This window comes from Wasmannia auropunctata, unplaced genomic scaffold, assembly GCF_000956235.1.
Source record: "Wasmannia auropunctata unplaced genomic scaffold, wasmannia.A_1.0 LD336076.1, whole genome shotgun sequence".
NCBI lineage: Eukaryota > Metazoa > Arthropoda > Insecta > Hymenoptera > Formicidae > Wasmannia > Wasmannia auropunctata.
Window position 1 is genome coordinate 6,741,868 of NW_012026814.1, and position 19,170 is coordinate 6,761,037.

At 32.8% G+C, this 19,170-nt stretch overlaps 4 protein-coding genes across 6 annotated transcripts; 3 read left to right on the top strand and 1 right to left on the bottom strand.

Annotated features, from left to right (window-relative positions):
- The first annotated feature begins 23 nt into the window (after nucleotides 1–23).
- Nucleotides 24–3,457, top strand: LOC105449407 (BTB/POZ domain-containing protein 17). Of its 3 annotated transcripts, none has more exons than XM_011688621.1 (5): nucleotides 24–60; nucleotides 148–194; nucleotides 1,496–1,760; nucleotides 1,858–1,998; nucleotides 2,085–3,457. In XM_011688621.1, the coding sequence occupies exons 3-5, from the start codon at nucleotides 1,647–1,649 to the stop codon at nucleotides 3,339–3,341; spliced, it is 1,512 nt and encodes a 503-aa protein (XP_011686923.1). In that variant the 5' UTR covers nucleotides 24–60; nucleotides 148–194; nucleotides 1,496–1,646; the 3' UTR covers nucleotides 3,342–3,457. The 3 variants fall into 3 exon arrangements, with proteins under 3 accessions (XP_011686923.1, XP_011686922.1, XP_011686921.1); XM_011688620.1 differs by having other exon boundaries at nucleotides 30–67; XM_011688619.1 differs by lacking the exons at nucleotides 24–60; nucleotides 148–194 and adding an exon at nucleotides 899–1,275.
- A 1,305-nt stretch (nucleotides 3,458–4,762) lies between these two features.
- On the bottom strand, nucleotides 4,763–6,760 carry LOC105449408. Its single transcript, XM_011688623.1, has 3 exons — nucleotides 6,673–6,760; nucleotides 5,574–5,703; nucleotides 4,763–5,432 (listed from the first exon to the last, which is right to left on the bottom strand). Exons 2-3 carry the CDS (start codon nucleotides 5,699–5,701, stop codon nucleotides 5,252–5,254), a joined length of 309 nt encoding a protein of 102 aa, XP_011686925.1. The 5' UTR covers nucleotides 5,702–5,703; nucleotides 6,673–6,760; the 3' UTR covers nucleotides 4,763–5,251.
- Nucleotides 6,761–7,063: 303 nt separating this feature from the next.
- LOC105449409 lies at nucleotides 7,064–9,727 on the top strand. Its single transcript, XM_011688624.1, has 3 exons — nucleotides 7,064–7,162; nucleotides 8,284–8,665; nucleotides 8,845–9,727. Exons 2-3 carry the CDS (start codon nucleotides 8,529–8,531, stop codon nucleotides 9,581–9,583), a joined length of 876 nt encoding a protein of 291 aa, XP_011686926.1. The 5' UTR covers nucleotides 7,064–7,162; nucleotides 8,284–8,528; the 3' UTR covers nucleotides 9,584–9,727.
- A 1,520-nt stretch (nucleotides 9,728–11,247) lies between these two features.
- LOC105449410 (tetraspanin-6-like) lies at nucleotides 11,248–15,708 on the top strand. Its single transcript, XM_011688625.1, has 5 exons — nucleotides 11,248–11,475; nucleotides 13,013–13,201; nucleotides 13,828–13,986; nucleotides 14,222–14,350; nucleotides 14,957–15,708. Exons 1-5 carry the CDS (start codon nucleotides 11,398–11,400, stop codon nucleotides 15,110–15,112), a joined length of 711 nt encoding a protein of 236 aa, XP_011686927.1. The 5' UTR covers nucleotides 11,248–11,397; the 3' UTR covers nucleotides 15,113–15,708.
- Nucleotides 15,709–19,170: the final 3,462 nt, after the last annotated feature.

Genomic DNA, 19,170 nt, shown 5'->3' on the forward strand with positions numbered 1-19,170 from the left:
TTTATTTGCAATAGAAGTTAATAGAACACACGCATGTATGCCTCTTGCAAGTTTTCGACGGTATTAAGTTAGCATTTAAAAAAATTTTTAATTTGTTCAATTTACATGAGATAATAATTATATAAGGCCAAAAATTCGACATTCCAGAAATTCGACATTCGCTGTGGTTGACTGAAGATTAGGAAGATAGGAAGGTAATTTAAAATACTTTTTGGTATAGGTTGAATAACATAAGCTTTATTTTCCGTTTTATGAAATACACATCTCTTTCATACATATATGCACACATACAAATTATTCTTACATATTTTTTTGTATAAACACAGACGTTTTTCGTGTTTCACTTCGAGCTCACGTTTTTATTAAATTTTGAATTCTTAAATTAAAAATACATATATTGTTATTTGTTCATATGAGAAAATTCTAAGTTTATGTAATATAATATATAATATAATATAATATAATAAATTAAAAAGAAGTGCCAGTGTAAAATTGCATTTAAAAATATTTATACTTTTAGGCTTCCATAAGTAATATCTAAGATAACTTAATCATTTACACATTAGTTATATTTTTGTACATACATACATGTAGCATAGAATAGATCTAAACAATATACATGAATATAACAATATACATGAACAATATACATGCGGAATAAAATTGAAGATTGTGTTACTCGCCGGAAATATCCGTAATCTGAGAGAGAATTTTCGAATGCGCAATTTTTCGAGAATAATTAAAGCTTAGCAGTCGATCTCGAAGAATGGATGTAGCACGGACACGAACCACGTCCACGTTCTCGTGCTATGATTTGATCGACAATGTTATAAGATAGATGTGGTACGTAGTTTCTTTTTTGAAAACGTGGACGTGGGGCTCTAGTGTACGGAGGAGATCGCCAGTCCCACCCAAAAAGCCGGCGTGGCCGCTCTCGTGTTTCTCTCTGTCAACGGTCTTCAATCCCGTTCTGTGTTACGTGCATTGTTTCAATACTTTCAATTGTTTGGTTAGAAGGGAGTTTTTGATGAGACAGATTTATTTATCGGAATCATTTACGAGCGGTTTATGCACGAGTCAGTCGGTTTCAACGTAAATTGCGGGATACGGGCGCTGTCAGATCGTTCGTCAAACAGCGATAGTAAAGGGAAGAGATGTCATTTTAGAAGCATCGAAGGTGCCTGACCCGCGATACATTTTGCAAATTTTCTGAATTCGTACTTGATTTTGGACTTGTTGATTGTGCTTGACGGTCTTTTGGCACATTCAAATCCGGTAAAATTCCAATTTTTTTACGGACATTTAATATAATTGCTATAACCTTGTTTGTCGGTCAGATGATCTCTAGTTGTTTATTATTACTGAAATATATCAGTCAAACAGTCTTGTAACATACATTATACATGTACTCTTGTAACAAAATTAATTATTTACAGAATTGCGTCTCTGTATGTGTGTGTGTTAATTATTTATAGAATCTTATCTCTCTACGCAGGTGTAATTATTCTCGGTAATAAGATTCCTCGTTAATACTAAAAAAAAAAAATGGAAGCCCCTGTGGAAACAGTCTATCGTCCCCAAATTTCTCTGTTGGTTATCTTGAGCAACGATTGAAAACTATAAATACGTCGAGAAAACATGTGCAGATGTTACGGACTACTATTGGGTGGATGACAGGCTTATCAAGGATGGATCCCAACAAGAGATCAGGAGTGATTAGTAACACTGCCGCGCCGTCTGAGAGCTCGGACTCTATAGAGGTACGTATGGATGCGTTAACGAAAAATCCAAGTCATTTGAATGCTTATTTGTTGCCCTGACATGCGACATTCAACCTTGTAATCTATTGGATTGCAGGTGGACAATTCACGTACAGTCCTGCTAAAGATAGCAACACTGTACGCAGAGCGTCTTATGAATGATATTTGTCTTGTTGTGGATGGCGTGGAGTATCCGGCACATCGACTTATACTCTGTGCTTCTAGCGATGTTTTCCAAGTGAGTACGAAAATCTGTACGATTGAATGTGAATTGAAGACCTGTCGCATAGCGATACACACACTCAACAATCGATTAAATTACAGGTAATGCTGATGAATCCGCAATGGAGCGAGTCTCAGGAAACCAGGGTAACTCTCCAGGAAACGCCACAATGTGCGCCAATATTCAGCGAGTTTTTGCGGTATTTTTACACTGGCCAGATAAGAATAAACTATAGCGTCGTTCTACCGATATTGTCCCTAGCCGATAAGTACAACGTCAAAGATTTGATATCGTTGTGCCTTGACTACATGCGAAATCACATCGCACTGGCCGCCACGCACGGCACATTGGTATCGTGGCTGCAATACACGCTGAACTGTGGGCATCATGACATCAGCCAGGCGTGCCAGAACTTCATCAAGTGGAATTTGGAGCTTGTGGCCAGGACTAGCCAGGACTTTGGTAATTTCGATCTAGACATCCTAGTGTCCCTGCTGCATCAGAGTAGCTTAGTCGTGAAGGACGAGATGACGCTCTACAAGTGCCTAGAATATTGGCTGAATTATCAGGCGGGTCGTCTGAGAACGCAACTGCCGCCGGACGAGGTGGAGGCGACGCTGTATCAGCTGGTGATAGCGGTGATGTCGCCCGTTCGATTTCCAATGATGTCGCCGCGGCAATTGGCGGATCTGCTGTTGTCGCCGTTGACGAAGAAGTACAAGGAGTTCTTTGTGGAACGTATGTCGATTGGCATGTCCTTCCATTCGGGTCAGATCAACAGAGTGAGGGAGGTCAGCATGAGCGAGGAGGATGGCGCGTTGCTGTTCGAGCCGAGATTGTACACCGTTGACACGTGTAGCTCGTTACTGACCATAGAGAACTTTCACAGTTTACCATCTTACCACATGAGGACACTTGTATTCTCTAGTCACTCCAGTTTAGCGGAGTATGCAGGCGATAAGGTGTGCGAGTGGGTGGTAGATATTTATCCCAAGGGCGTGTGGTTCAAGAAGTTTTTCCTTATAGTCTGGCAGGGCACGGTAGAGATGCCCGAGCACGTCAAGCGATCGGTGAGATTGTCGTTGACCTGCAAGGAGCCGTTAAATAGTAACATGCGCGTGAAAATCGGTGTTTTGATTTACGGCTTGCAGGATGGTGTTGAGCATATTGCGAGAGTTACCGAGATTATTCATAGATTCAGTAAGAAGGATCGCGTCCTGAATTTGGACGACCTCCTGCCGTTCGAGGAGCTCAATCCGCAACAGGGCTCAGTATCGGAAAATGTAGTGTCTCCCTTTTTAGTGGGCCCCAATAAGGACATGCTCAAATTACATATTGTTATATCGCCAGCGAATTAGCGTTTACACAGTCCACGATACAAAAGTATTACAGAGAGAGGTAAATGTAAAAATATTCGTGTTCTACATTTTTACAAGAAATGCATAAGAAAATATGAATTTTATATTTCTAAGTACTTCATACCATTGTTTTTTTTTCTTTGAGAAAGACGAATATTTTTTTCCAACATATATAAAACAACTAGAAAAGAAATATTATAAAATGTGACATGTAATTACATATTCTCGGGCATTTAGTTTCTAAATCTTATATACGAATTGACTGTCTACCACAAACGTTATATTATTTAGACTGTGTAATCTTAACCCAGTAAGAAGTAATCGCCAATTTGCCATGTCGAATTGATGTCGATATGGTGATTTCGACATCAATTCGACATCGAATTGAAGGCTATTTGACCACTGGGAATGAAGTATATGTATACATTACATTGCAACTATAACATATCAAATGCAATGTACTTTAGTAAAAAAATAAGAAAAACATAGTATTTAGTAAAAGAAAGAGAAAAGCTTAGTGTTCTGCTGTTGTGCTGTAAGTGTAATTCTATGAAGTTCTAAACATATAAACTTCTATTCCTACAATTTTGTCTGCATACATGAGAGTGCGTATTGTATACATATAATCGATATATGAATGTAAAATGGTGAGGCTATTATAACATATAACAATGCAGAATGCGAGCGCATTTTATGGAGGCATAGGCATACGTTAATAGACTTGTATGTTAAATGTGTTTCGCAAACTGACATTTTTGTAATGAGAGATGTAACCCTAAAAGGGTAACAAGAACTTTTCTAAAGTATCACACAGAATTTGCAATGTTCTGTACTTTACTGAAGAGAAGAAAAAAGCCGTTTCTAAGATATATGTAGCTGTTTTCAGTTCTATAACTGCAATTTTAGACGCGGTTTATTGTTATTAGTTCATTATTACGAATTTGAGATATTGAATCAATGCGGGAGACACGCTTGTTTCTTTTGTGCAATTAGTATGGTCCTCGTGAATCGTTGACTGACGAGTCTTTCTCCGTAGCACTGCGGTTACGCAATATCTCACGGGGATCATGTCGTGCTTTATCCAACGATCCCGCGGTTTTGATTTAAATATAATTAAAAGAGACCGTTACTAATCAATAAAGATTAACCCTAATTGGTATTCGCTTCGAAATTTATTTAAGAGGATGCTGGAGTCGACTGTATTATCAACGCACATTTCGTATTTTTCTATTTTTTTTTTTTTTGCTTTTCTTTTACAGAATAAAATCTTTCTCCAAAAAATAAGACAAATAAATATGGAGAAATACCAGCATCCTCTTAAGATAAAATGAGAAATAATGAATTACAAAATTATTTGAAGTGTTAAATAAATTTAAACTAGAATATTTTGAATAAATGGGGGATAATGAGAACACATTATAAAACGAACGCAATGATTATTTCTTTATTCGTAAACATAAGATATGTAAGAACTAACGGAATATCTTTTTTGGCTAGTAGTAGCTGATTTATTTCAGTACTTCACACATCGTGTCTCAATTTCAGTATATTTTAACATACAAAAGAAGTTGAGTGATTTATAATTTCTTTTTATAATGTTCGTTTAATTGTTTTTCAAGGCTGTTTATAAAGTTGATTTATCTCCGCAATAAAAGCCTCATTAAATGTTGTAATGTCCTAAAAGAAATTATAGCGGCAGAGTTACAAAATTAAATGCGAGGTAATATTAGATCGCCAGCAGTTTTCAAAAGCGCAGACTAATTCGCCGCATAAAGATCGAAGATGAAGAAGAACTGGAGAAGGTAGAATAACGTGACACACGATCGTAATAGCTGCAATGTAAAATATATTCTATCTACATCTAGCACGCGAGTGCGAACGATCTAGGGGAAACCCGGCGTGATGACGTTTTACTCGTTGTTTTTGCCGAATCGTGGATGCCCGTACTCCTCGTCGTCGCCGTTGGACCGCTTGCCGAATCTCATGTGACCGTAATCGTCCAGTTGTTGCCGCTTGCTGAGTCGTAAGTTATCCTCGTCCTCGCCGACGAGATCCTCCACAAGGTCCTTCACGAGACTTTCCATGCCATATCTGCGGTAAGAGCACATCACGAAATAGTCAGAATATCACTCATTTTTAAATCCCGGCTCCAAATTATTCCGAGTGTTTTATCATTTGGTTCTCCAGTTGTATTTATATGTATATTTGCTTATGCTATAGCACAGTAATTACCCGCGGATATGTGGATGATTTCCTAAATTGCGACGAATGCCAGTGATTAATCCAGGGGCTGCTTTACATCTTCCGCAGAACAGCCACATGACTGCGATCATGCAGGACAGCGCAAGAGTCAGATTCATGTCTGTAATTATATTCATTTAATTTTTTATTTTATTAACAAATCTTCATCAAATAGACACATAATCATCAGTCACTGGAACATATACATTTTTTCTGTTAGCAATAATTAATAATGATAATTGCATAATAATATCTTCATTTCTTATGAGATTTTGAATTAAATTTATGAAACTGATGTAAATAGTCTCAAACAGTTATAAGTCAAATTATTTGGTTTCTATTTTCCAGAGTCTATTAGTTTCAACGTTTTTAATTTATAAAAATATATACTTTAAATTTTATGGTATACATTAATGTTAAGGATATTAAAAAAACACCAGAATTTTATTTTAATTTAAAATATAAATTAAAAATTTTAAATTAAAAAATATTTAAATTAAACGTAGAGTGCATAATATTTAAAAATATGACATGTTTTATGTAGGTACAAATATTAATAGATTACACATAACTAAAATAAATTAATACTTTCTTGCATTTTTATATTAAATATTTTAACTACAATTTTTGTTGTCTATCAGAAAATACTCGACAAGTTATTTAAGTCTCAGATATTTAGGCATTTAAAATAAACAAGTAATTCAAAAAAGGATAATTTTTTATGAAAAAAAAATTATCTCGTTAACAGAAAAAACTGCAATGGTAATAGGCATTTATTAATGTTTTAGTACATATATACATAAAAATTTTATCACTTTTTACTATATACACAGTCCGCCTTGCCGTTGACACGTCCATATCTTTTGATAACAGAAGTTTAATAACAAACAAAAATGAAGAGAGTAAGACAATTTGATAATGTTGTTAATTTTTTTAAATATTGATAATAAATACGCAATCGAACGAATTATACTGAACGAGAGAAACGAAAATCACTCGATATGAACTTGTCCGCGAATATAAACTGCAGGAATTAAGTTGCGGGTGAGAAGACAATTAGTGTTTCCAAAAGCATCCTGTATTCGCTTACCTGCGTGTACCGGATGTCGAGGAAATCGGCGATGGAGTGTGCGATAAGCGCAGCGATGGCTTTTTTATACCGCGGCCGACTTTGTTCATTTTTCCCCCTCCTGGAGCTGGAAAAATCGCGCGGGGGTGAAAACGCGCGCGCGGGCTGGCGTTGAATTTTAATTCACGTACCGCCACTAGTGATAAACAATTTTCTTCCGTCTTTCTGCGAGCCACTTCCGCCACCGACGACCGCTCAATATTCCGTGATGTTGCGCGATGATTGGCAGAGCACCGGCTAAACGCATTACTGATGTCACGTTCAGGCTTTTTTATATTCCCTTCTGAGGAAAACCTGGCAGGAGAAGTCAGACGTTAAAATCCTTTTCAGCGAAATGAGAGTGTGGGCAGCGCCCCTTGATAAATAACGACGTGAACAAGCTGCGTACTCAAACCTGTCGGCTGCGAGTTATTTTTACGTAGCTGCTTTTCTCGATTTGTCTGATTAAAAAGTAAGTACGCTGACGAGAAGAATGAGCGCAATTGCTTAAGATATTACGTAAGATAAAATACTTCAACACAAGAAATTTAATTGCTGTTTCAATAAACGATTTAATAGAAATTTAATTTAAAAAAAAGTCTATTAAATTTAAAATTATCTAATACAACAGTTTCGCTTCTATTGCATTATTATCTAATTACAAAGTTATTGATGAATTTTTTTCTCTAAATAAAGCATAGCTGAAGCTTGAAATTAAAATTTTATTGAAAATAAAGTTTCTTGAAAATAAATCAATGAAATAAGTTAAGAAATATGTTCCTTTATTATCTATATTCGCTATTCTTAAAGCTTTATTTATAAAAAAATTTCTGTAATTTTTTTCTTAAGTAATTATAGAAAAATAAGAAATGAACGTAAAAGTTTTTAACACACGATAAAAAATATTTTGCACTTGCATTAAAAATGGTCCACTCAAATATTTGTAAAATTCTTAAGTTACATTTTTAATATATTTGAATGTTAATTTAACATAATGTGATTATGTTAATTTGAATATCTTGTGTTAAATTGATTTAGTTTACATTTTTTAATTTTAAAATAATACAATTTATCAGTAAGTAAATAAATTACATATAAATAATATAATTTCAAAACGTATAATTTTTTTCTCTAAAATAAATGTTTATTTAACGTATTGTAAGTGTTAATTTTATTGAAGAAATATATTTCTATAATTTGTTTCCAAATTGTATCAAAGTATTACATTCTTTGTGTTAATTTTTAAACAATGTTTGTTTTCCTTTTGAACGTATTTATCTTGTGTTGACACAAATTTGGATGGACCATTTGAGATATGTGAGATGTGCTAAATTTAGCACAAAGTTTCCAACGGTGTAAAATAACTTTCTAAATAAATGACGAAATCTTTTATTTTATTTTTTATTGGTTCTAACCGATTTTAATTTTATTGTTTTTCTCAATTGTAATTAACGATCATAGATTATTTTTATTCCAATTGAAATATTCCTAAAACTAAAATAAAACTTAAATAATATATTAATCTATTTTGACGAAAGATATTTATGTCGATGTGATACATTTTGACATAATTTTTCACGATGTGTTTCCAAGTGATAGAAATTAACGTGGCGAAACATATTGCACCATCATACGAGGTCACGGTCACAATCATCAATGGCTTCCGCGTTTGAGGTGCTTCCTGCGAGTCTTATAAATCGAGACTCGACGGTTCATCCATCGGGCTGAATCACTTTTACAGTTGTAGAACTACTGATTGTTCGGTCGGGCATCAATTAGCAACTCCGCGAATAACCATGTAACTCTGCCAGTTTTCGTTCTCATTTTGCAATATCAGAATGACGGTGGAGAACAGAGAAATGATGATCCAAAAAGGTCTATCGGAATGGTGGAGTGAGGAAACAGAATACGTTTTCCAGAGGATTGAGAGATGGGCGGCCTTTGCGCGTGGTTACAATCGACTTCAATCGCAAAGGTGAGAGAGAAAGAGAGAGAAACGTTCATTAATGATTATTATTGAAATAACTTTTAAGAATCGAGCAGTATATACATTATACATAATAACGTTTAAATAATTATATACAAATAAAATGTAATACATATAAAAAGAAATACTTTTAATATATATTTTAATGTATACCAAAAATCAATCAGATGGTTCAAGAATCGGCAAACAACGCAAAAATCCTGGAACGCGTCTTCCGAAACTCCACAACTTCACAGTCTCAAACGATCCAGATCGCGTCCGGAGGAAATCAAGATTAACTGCTGCGGCACTTTAAATTATCAATCGAATAGTAACCTGGACAGCAATTGCTTAGAAACGTATCGATACGACCATAGTATCTACTTCAAGACTATCGGCGATATTAGAAGTGACAAAAGAGATCAAAATCAGAATCAGGATAGTGCGTCTATCAGCAGTGAGGAGCAGGTTGAGTGGGACGCCAGCTCGATCGTCGATCCAATTTCTAATAAACTGCCCTCCGAAAAGACTATTTCAGATGCTGTTACTGAACAGAAGGACAGAGGGACACAAAATACTTGGCCAATCGTGGATTTATCCGAATTTGATCTGAATCTGATAGATTATCAAAAAGGAAACGAGTGGCTCTCTCGTCCGGTTGATAATAAAGATAATTGTGAAAGCGAAGAAAGGCAGACGGAGAACAACAATGTGATATTTTTGGATAATTTGAAGGATAAAAAGGATCAAGAAAATAGGTCAAAGAATCAGGAAAGAAGCAAGTTTCACTCGTTCCGGAAAACTAAACGATCGTCCAAGAACCTGCGGAAATCGTCAATCGTCGGTGAAAACAATGTCGTTTGGCCGGGAGTTCTTTTGAATTACACCAACAACTTCGATGTTGCCAGTAACGCTCCGAAGGATTAATAAAAGTAAATTTGAGCTAAAAAAAATTGCGCATAAACGCGTGAGCGTTTTGACTTGCAATGAACCGTCAAATTTTATAAAATATATGATGACAATTTATGTTGGTGTGCTTTTTCGCTCGAAATAAAAATGTGTTTATTTTCATTTTATTATTTTTATTAAGTTCTTTTTATTAATTTTATCTATATAAAATTCTGCATTTCCTTGAATATTTTGTTAATTTTTTCCTTTTAATTAAATCAAAGTCTAACACTTTCTAGAGAAAAAATATATCAAGTGTAATAAATTTAAAATAATCAATAGCACTGTTATGTGTCTATTATAAGATATAAGAAGTTCAAGAAATTAATGTACTTTATATCTTATTTTCTTCAATAAAAAAATAGCAGAGATTTATATCTATCAGAGCTTTTGAGTTGTTACATAAAGATAATGTTATGCGCTAATGAATCTTTTATAATTAATCTACAAAATTACAGATCTCTACTATAAATAATTTTTATACTTTGTATTTATCACAATATTTTTTATTAAAGTTTTAACAATATCCTTTTAAATAAATCCTATTTAATTTAATTCTAATAACTTAATATATATCAGAGATTTAATTTTTTAAACATGCTGAAATACATACATATATGTTTTACTGAATGTGGAAAGAGTTGAAGGGTTGTGTGAAGGGTGTATATTACCGATCGTTGATGAAAAAATTTTGCGTAAGTAAGGACATGACGACGATTGCAAATATGATGATCTCTAATTTTATAGAGAGAATTTTTTCTAAAAATGTTATATGCCATGTTTTGTGTTTTTTCCATTTATCATACTGCACTTCCGGAAGGAAAGTGAAACAAGTCAAAAATATAAAATTGTTAAAAAAAAAAATTGTGTATTTTTTAATTAATTATTTATTAGATATGGCAGTAATAAACATAAGTTAATTTAAAGCTAATTATAAATCGCTTTTTTTAAGTTCTTTAGATGTAAACACTAATTAATTTTATCGTGGTATTATGTTATCCCTAAAAACAACCCTTATTTTAATTTGTGTCATTTTTCTTTGAAAAGTTTTTGAATTCAATTTGTCACTTTTCTTGATTGAAGACCAATTTAAAACATAATCTGTACATAATTAAATTTGTAAAATTATAACTTGTATCACTGTTTTTGCGGAAGTGTGATTATATTATTTATGTTATCTACCGCGGTCCAGTACATTGAGAGTTATTTTAATTAAAAAAATTCGATGATCTAATCTCTTAAATGATAATTCTAATTTCTAATTTCTTGTTCTAATTTCTTTAATGCAATATTTCGAGCGACATCTTAATGAATTAAAGGGCCTTGTAAAACCTTTCTAGATTCTTTTATATGATATTTATTGGATATTCATGTCATATGATGTAATCGCTTGTTCATCAGCTATTTCAATTAAGGAGACTGCCACCATAGCATTCAATATTTCAATTCGACGGAACGCCTGAGGAACGTCTCTCAAGAAAAGAGCCTTACAACGATATTCGTTTGCAGTACCCGTGATATACTTGCTCCCGTTACATAGAGAATTGTTCCGATAAGGGGAGTTCCCACTATCGCCATAGCACTCTCGCGGGGTAGCGCGCATGCACCAGTTGAGAGAGGGGCAGGAGAGCCACGCACGCAACACGTAAGTATACTCGCAAATCCTCTCGCAAATCGATCGCGCGAACTCCGCTTGCTGCCCAAGTGAGACTTGGTAGTGCGTAATACCCATACCTCCGAATCGTGAGGGTTTTATCGCAAGCGAGAACAGGAAAAGGAGGCAAACAACCAAGATGAGCAAGCGGCTAGAGACCGTGGCCACGATGACCTGTATGAAGACCCTGCTGATGCTTTTCAATTTCATCTTCCTGGTAAGTCGACATCTCCAAAAACCTCAACGTCACATGCGTAACGATCACGGAAACTCCTTATCATGCATTCTGATCCTGCCCAACTGTTGCGCAAGTGATTATTGCGTTATAATACCGAGTACTGATTGAATTTGTGTGTATTCTACGGGGAAATATGCATAATAATGACGTACTGTCAATGCATTTAAGCTCCTCAACTCGGAACAGGGTCGAGTAACTAGGGAATAAATGCCAGGTGGTAAATGCGCGGCGATGGATAAACGTGACCTTGAATGTGATGTCAATCTGGATAACGCGATACTTTAAAAGATAAATATTTAATACAAATAAGACTGAAAAACGTTTTTATCGGTCAAAGCGGATCTTTGTGCTTAATAATATTTTTATGTAAATTTTTACAATTTCCAGTTCATGCAAACTATATAATAATAAGTTTGCAGAAATGGAAATTGTAAAAACACTTATAAAATATTAGGTATAATCAAGACCCGCTGATAAAGGAGCTCTTTATTTATTTGTGTCGTCTTCCCATTGTTCCTTTTCCATTAATTATTCTTTATAAATGTTAACATTAAAAATTTAGAGATCCCAGGAAATACATTTAAGAATACAGAGTTTTTAAAAATTTCCACACGTCACAACATAAAAGTATGTATAAAATGACGAAAATATATATATATAGATTAATTGCCATAATGTCACATAGCTCTACCAAAGTAAATAAAAAATATATATGTAATACCTTTTTTTATTTGATTATATAAAATAAAATAAAAATATATATTATATACAAATATCTAATTTTTTATTTGATTCAGGCTCGGTTTCACAATTCCCGGTTAATTCAATTTAACCAAAATTCAATTCGCTATATCTTTTTCTAATCTAAGAATTAGAAAGAAATATACAGTAAGTTAAAGTTTAAACTGAGATTAAAGTTAATCTTACTTGTACCAGGCCTCAGTGAGAGCTATGTAACATGACAATCTGTACATTTCCATCATTCGTTATCCTTGAACCTTTGAATCAGTTCAGAATTTTCAAGCGCGTTAATTATACGGCTTATCGGCAGATTGCACGTTCATAAATATGTGAGTATACAAGCGACTGTTATCGCTTCTAACATTAGTGACCATTACTTCTGTCAGTCTCAAAATGCCAATGTTGTCACCAAAACGATGATTGCTAAATAATCTGTAACACCAGTTTCTTCGACACTATCCTACTCTTTAAACTAACATTATCGAACATTATGTTCAATACATTATTCTACGTATTATTATGCTCCAATATAAATATGTATCACGAGGAAAACTTATCTTAATTTTTGTAGAAATCTATATGTACCTATATATATTGTAAGTACACATTCGCAGAAGACAAATTTTTATCGAAGTCAATGGCACAATCACAGTCATTTATTAATATACGAGCGCGCTCGTCTCAAATTTTTTTCAGACAATTCAACGGAATTGCTTAAATTCGCGATTAACACGCCATTCGGCGGATAGCTTTAATGTCTTGTATATTTTTTCAGGCGTCTGGGATATTGATATTATGCATCGGCGTATGGATGCGCATCCAGCTGCGGAATTACATGAACATGAGTGTGCAGGGCAGCGGGGCCGCTCTGCTGGCACTCGCGAGCTTAGGCGCGGTGTTAGCGGTCGCGGCGATCCTCGCCTGTTGCTGCACCGCGCGTGGCCATCCTGCTCTACTGTATTTGGTAGGCATTTCATTTATGTATTTCAGAGTTAATTCACGACGAGAATAAAATTTCGTTATGATTTCATGATGTAAAGGATGCGCGTACGAAAAATCAGCATATACATATCGGAATCAGAATACATATCGGAACGGACACACATCGTGTGTGGGTCTATATGTTCACACCCACGCGCTATATAAGATTATAAATAGAATCCCATCATGAATCATAGATCGCGAATTAAAGTGGGCTTTAGGTCCCTTAGGAACGGTAGGATGAAATTACAGGTCGATATTCGATACAATATCATTACGTAAGGGGCGAATAGCTTCTCAGCTGTGGAAAAGGATGCTCGTCGCGCTTTTATAACGTATAAAGTAATAATCAATTATATCGTAAATGTCTCGCAAATCTACAATACTTGAAATCATCTTAAGACTTTTACAATCAGAGAAGCGTTAAGTTTTTTTGAATGGAAATTTGAATTTTAGCGAAAAAATATAGCGCGAAGTAGAAGTTCGTGCGAATAATCTTCCAGCGAAAGTTTATAATTTTGTGGAGGATATCTCGAAGAGGAGGAAAAAAAAATAAAAGTAGAGATTCTCCGTGGATTTTACGTGAAATAATTCTTTTCTTCTGCGAAGTACGGCGCATTCCTGGCCGTCGTGGCACTGCTGGAACTCGGTGCGGGCGCGTCGGTTTACGCTTATCGCACGAGCTTGAACGAGGGATTCGATCAAGGCCTGAACGAGAGCATGGCAGCCTACGACCAGTCCAAGAGCATCGATACCATGCAATCGACTGTGAGTACCTTCACGTGTTCCATTCACCTTCGATTATGCCGATAATTGTTCTGTCAATTGAACGTCAATTGTTCTGATTGGAAATCAGATAATTGAACGTTTCGTATTTTAATATACAGAAGGAATTACGGGACGGAGTGAGATAGAGATGGAAACTTGCTCTTTTTTTCTCACTCCCCGTTATACACAGTTGTGTTATGTCGCGTATTTGAAAAGCTTAATTGATTGATTACAGCTGCATTGCTGCGGCAATCGCGGTTATGCCGATTGGCTCAATCTGGATCCACCGAAGGACATTCCCTTGTCCTGCTGCAAAGTGCAGGAAAAATGCCCAACGCGAGACCCAGATGAAATTTATACCGAGGTATATATATTTTCTATCTCTTAATTGCCTAAATTTTTGCAAGAGAGCTCTTTTATTTATCATATCAAATATACATAAAATATAGTGTAGAAAACCATTAACATATTGACTGTTATGATGATCGGCCTTACTGATGACCGACGAAATTTTTTAAAATAAATATCACCTATCTAATATAAATTTTTAAATAACATGAATAATTAGATAAATAAAATGTAAAGTAAAAAGTATGTACGTAAAAATGAAATACAATACTTATGAGGATACAGTCTTGTTACACAATATTTCATTATTATGTGCTTATTGTTAATAAAAATTCTACTGTGACGTACGTAATAATAATAAGACATATTAAAGGTTGTTGAGCAGACGTGTTAAAATGTTAAACGCTTGATTGTTATCTCAATAATTGTGATAATTGCAAGTATATATAATTCGCAGTAGAAGCTAAGAGAGAAAATAAATGCAATACAATTTAAAAAAAAGATAATAAATAGAAAAGATAAAAAAAGAAAAACTGATGTAAAAAATAAAAATCAAATCTATGTAGTTTTTCCGATTCTTTTCGATTTTGGTTCTACAATTCTTTGTAATTCTTTTCCTCAGGGATGCTACAATCGTGTGCTCGACTTCATAAACAGCAACATCGGTTTGGTCGCCGGTACAGCGATCGGCGTAGCCATTTTCCCACTGGTCGGTATTTTCCTAGCGTGCTGCCTAGCCAGTAATATTAATAAAGCCGAGTACGAGCAGGTTGCTTAGGCATCGCACTTGCGCAAACAGCAACGACGATCCTACCAGAAAACAAAATCTGCATCGCTGACGACAACGGCGAACATACACGACTTAATGGGAACGTGGAAATGATCTCGATCGAGGCAAGCGCGCACTTTATCACTAATTCAGTTCTAATTGACAATTTCGGTACGAAAATGAGGTAAAAGTTCACAATATCTATTTGTAATGTGCAATTACATCTAAAGTGGACCTTATTATATATACTAAATTATATATTCACATCATTCTTGCATTAAGCCCTTTAATTCTTATTTAAGTGCTTGATTAATCAAAAGTCGCGCTCTCATGTTCTGGCTATGAATCATTCGAATCAAAATTAATATAAATCGATAATGTTATATCGAGTTATATTTACTTGATTTAATACCATTATAAGATTACCAGTAATAATCTTCTCATACATTTGGAACTTATATAAAGACTCATCTTCAAAAGTACACTTCATATAACAATTAGAAATAAATAATAACATATATAGATCTTAATATACTACTTAAGATCTTCCCAGTAAGCAAGAAACATTAAATCTACTTTTTAAAATGTTGATATGTATGTTATTTTATCTTTGCATGATGTTTTGTAAATATTACGTAAACACATAACATGGCTTTTGAAATATTTTTTTAAATATTTCAAAAACATGAATTATTTTTATAATGTTACCGTAACAATATTTATTAGACGTAAATATAATATATCAGCGAATGAAGTTGAAGTGTGAATGTTTTTTTAATGACAAATCTATGTTGATTTTTTTATTGATTGTTGCTGTAAAACAATATTGATATTAAAGTTGCTCAGCCGGAATCTTAACGCAACATTATTTACAATATTATCCCATGTTACCAATGGTATTCCCATTTCAACATTACCGAAATCTCTATAGATTGCGATTAAAGTTTGTTTAACATAATGCTGTTTTACACAATATTAAAAATAACTACTTGACAATGTTACAGGTTCTGAAATAATGTTGTAACAACGTTGTATTAATGATTTCTTGCTTACTGAGTTCTATCTAAACAAAGCATCTATAAGTTAATAAACAGAAGAGAACATGAAACATACTCATTTGGGACTAGTAATTTCTTTTGTTTAGATTTTTATGGTATGAAGAAATATAATATGATGTACGAAACTTTTTTAATATTAAGAAACGTATGATATCTAGATCATTGAGTAAATGATGATGATATATTCCTTTGCATGAGAAGGTTAAATAATGTTATAGAATGCGAATGGCGCATGACTAGCATTTTTACGGCTCGACAGTAAAAATGTAACTTGATTACCGCTATCCTTGAACTAAATAAATTTCAATCTAAACATCAGATTCTAAAAATCGGTGAAAGTCAAATAATATATATGAAAAAAGAACAAAATACGAACATATGTCGATATAGTATGAATTATTATTTTTATCAATAGAATCACAATGCAAAGAATAGTTTGCGATAGAGTTCATTTCACGAATGCCTGAGTATGACAACGATAGTATGAAAGGTAAAACGAACTTCTACATTTTTTAATATTCTATGAATTTTTATTAGATGTATCGACGACTTTTTCTCCTCGAATCTTAGTCTCTTACAAACTCCTTATTCCATTAATCTTTAAATCCATTAATCCTCTATTCTCTTAAATCTTCCATACATTTTTCGGTCCACTATTGCTAGGATACATTTTCAAAAATTCTATATACTCTACATATTATATAGAACTACATGTATTACCTTCTACGACATTCACCTTTAAATACTTGAACTTCAAATACGATTTATTATGCATTTAAAATCGCGGCTGTTCATTATTTCACATAAATTGGCCTTGTTTTGTATTGAATAAGTAAAACTTAAAATCAGACAATCAGTGGAATCAGCGCTAAATATAAAATAGAAATAAAATTATATTTTTTGAGTTATTATCGAACGAAGAGAATGAAGCAAACAAACATTATTTTACAAAATGTTGTCCTACAAGTTTCATTAATATTATATATATTAAGTATAATCTCAGAATTAATTTAATTTAGTTAGTAATGATTAATTTAATTTAATTTCAACTTTTTTGCTGCGAAATTAAAAAATGTATATAATAAAAAAAAGAAAAATAAATAGATCGAACTTAACTTATGAGACAAAATTTATGCGGTCTTCATAAATAAATAGCAAGACATAAATACAGACTTGTTTGAGAATGTAAATATTGTGTTTTTCGTGTAAGGTTGGTCATCCACGATATCCTACTGATATTATCTCTAAGCTCTCTCTATAACAAAACATTAACAAATTAATTCAATTAATATTTATTTACAATTAAATTCTTTTTCTATTGAAATCAATATTTGGGGGGAGGAAAAATAATAATTCAACTATAATAATTTCAGCAGGAATTTATTCAATTTACGATAGAATAATTGAAAAGAAAATATTCCAAACAACATAAAAACTTCTAAAAAGATTTAAAAAGAAAGATAAAAAAGTTACAAAAGTTTAAAAGGTCCTACCTTGTGATATCTTTCAAATTTGTCTGTTTTTTAAACTCTTTAAATAGTTTAAAAAATTAAGAGTATTTAAAAAATATCTAAAATTTTTCAAAAATTTAGACATTAAATATTTAAATATTTTTTAAACATTTGTATCGTTTATTTTAAATGTTTGTGTTAAGATATTATCGATCCATTTATCTCTCTTTATCACTTCTATCAAGTCGATAGTAATTCCAGCAAAACATTATGTGATATCAATTATTGAACGAAGAACAATCAAAGCTTATTGCTGAGATTATCGACAATTATCCTAAAAAATTTTGAAAATTATTTTTTATACACAAAATAATTGTTGCAAAAAAATTTCACGTTTGTATTAGCGATTGCGGTTATACGTAGATATTTAATTTTTTTAAGGAGAGATTGAAATGTAATCCTATTACAAGAAAATTCGATTATGATCCATATATCGTCACATTTCCCCATATAATCTTTCTACATATAGCAAAATTGAAATTTACTTTCTAGTAATCATTGTATTAAACTGTGGGAAGAGTTAATATTATTATATATTGTAACATATTTATTATATATCATAAGAATTCATATGTAAAATGACAAAAAAAAATCTTGCGAAATATATATACATATATGTATATACATACCTATATGTAGATATACATATAAATTATGTTATGAAAAATATATTACAGAATAAAAATACTTTATTGTTTTGGACTAATCCATTAAATATTTATATGATACATAAAAAAAAGAAGTCTAATGTATAAGCCTTATTTACAAATATTTTCAAATTGTTCTCAAATCTATATTTGATGTCGAAACTGTGCCGAAGATATATTGCGCGTTATGCAAACTCATAGCCAAATCGATATCTGGTTGTTTATAATGTTACGGCTTTTATGTATGTTTATTGTATACTGCAGAACATGTGCATTTTGCACATGTTCTGATAAGCCTTAAATAAAAGTCAATGAAACATTGTTCTCCCACTAATTATCTCATAAAAAAATGAATTTTTAGAATCAAAATTTTTTAAGATTATATTATAAGATTATATTTAAGATTAAGATTTTTTAAGATTTTATCTATATCTTAATTTTAATATTTTTTGTTTTACTTTTGTATTCATTATGGCACACACGATTGGGAGCGTATGTAAAATTAGCACTCCAAAAATTCCATAGTTCTGATTAGATCGAGTTCCCCCTTCAGTTTGAAAAGGCGAAGAGTTTTCTATAATTTATAACAAGAGTTCTATTTAATAAAAATTTCTAATTTATATTTATAAATTAAAAATGGGGCGCTAATTTCTTATCAAAATTCAGATTGAATAGTTCTGACTTGTTATAAACTATATATATATACAGGGAACTCTCCGTCTCTTCAAAATTAAGAAAAAATTCTAATTGGAACCACACGGAATTTTAATAATGTTGGAGTACTAACTTCACACACGCGAAATTCGGGGACATCTGTCATATATATATATATACATATATATATATATATA

Coding starts and splice junctions, on each gene's coding strand:
- LOC105449409 (XM_011688624.1), top strand. CDS start 8,529: ATGACGGTGGAGAACAGAGAAATGATGATCCAAAAAGGTCTATCGGAA. Junction 8,666..8,844: donor AATCGACTTCAATCGCAAAG/GTGAGAGAGAAA, acceptor AAAATCAATCAG/ATGGTTCAAGAATCGGCAAA.
- LOC105449410 (XM_011688625.1), top strand. CDS start 11,398: ATGAGCAAGCGGCTAGAGACCGTGGCCACGATGACCTGTATGAAGACC. Junction 11,476..13,012: donor TTTTCAATTTCATCTTCCTG/GTAAGTCGACAT, acceptor ATATTTTTTCAG/GCGTCTGGGATATTGATATT. Junction 13,202..13,827: donor ATCCTGCTCTACTGTATTTG/GTAGGCATTTCA, acceptor TCTTCTGCGAAG/TACGGCGCATTCCTGGCCGT.
- LOC105449408 (XM_011688623.1), bottom strand. CDS start 5,701: ATGAATCTGACTCTTGCGCTGTCCTGCATGATCGCAGTCATGTGGCTG. Junction 5,433..5,573: donor AATCATCCACATATCCGCGG/GTAATTACTGTG, acceptor CTCTTACCGCAG/ATATGGCATGGAAAGTCTCG.
- LOC105449407 (XM_011688621.1), top strand. CDS start 1,647: ATGTTACGGACTACTATTGGGTGGATGACAGGCTTATCAAGGATGGAT. Junction 1,761..1,857: donor AGAGCTCGGACTCTATAGAG/GTACGTATGGAT, acceptor ATTGGATTGCAG/GTGGACAATTCACGTACAGT. Junction 1,999..2,084: donor CTTCTAGCGATGTTTTCCAA/GTGAGTACGAAA, acceptor ATTAAATTACAG/GTAATGCTGATGAATCCGCA.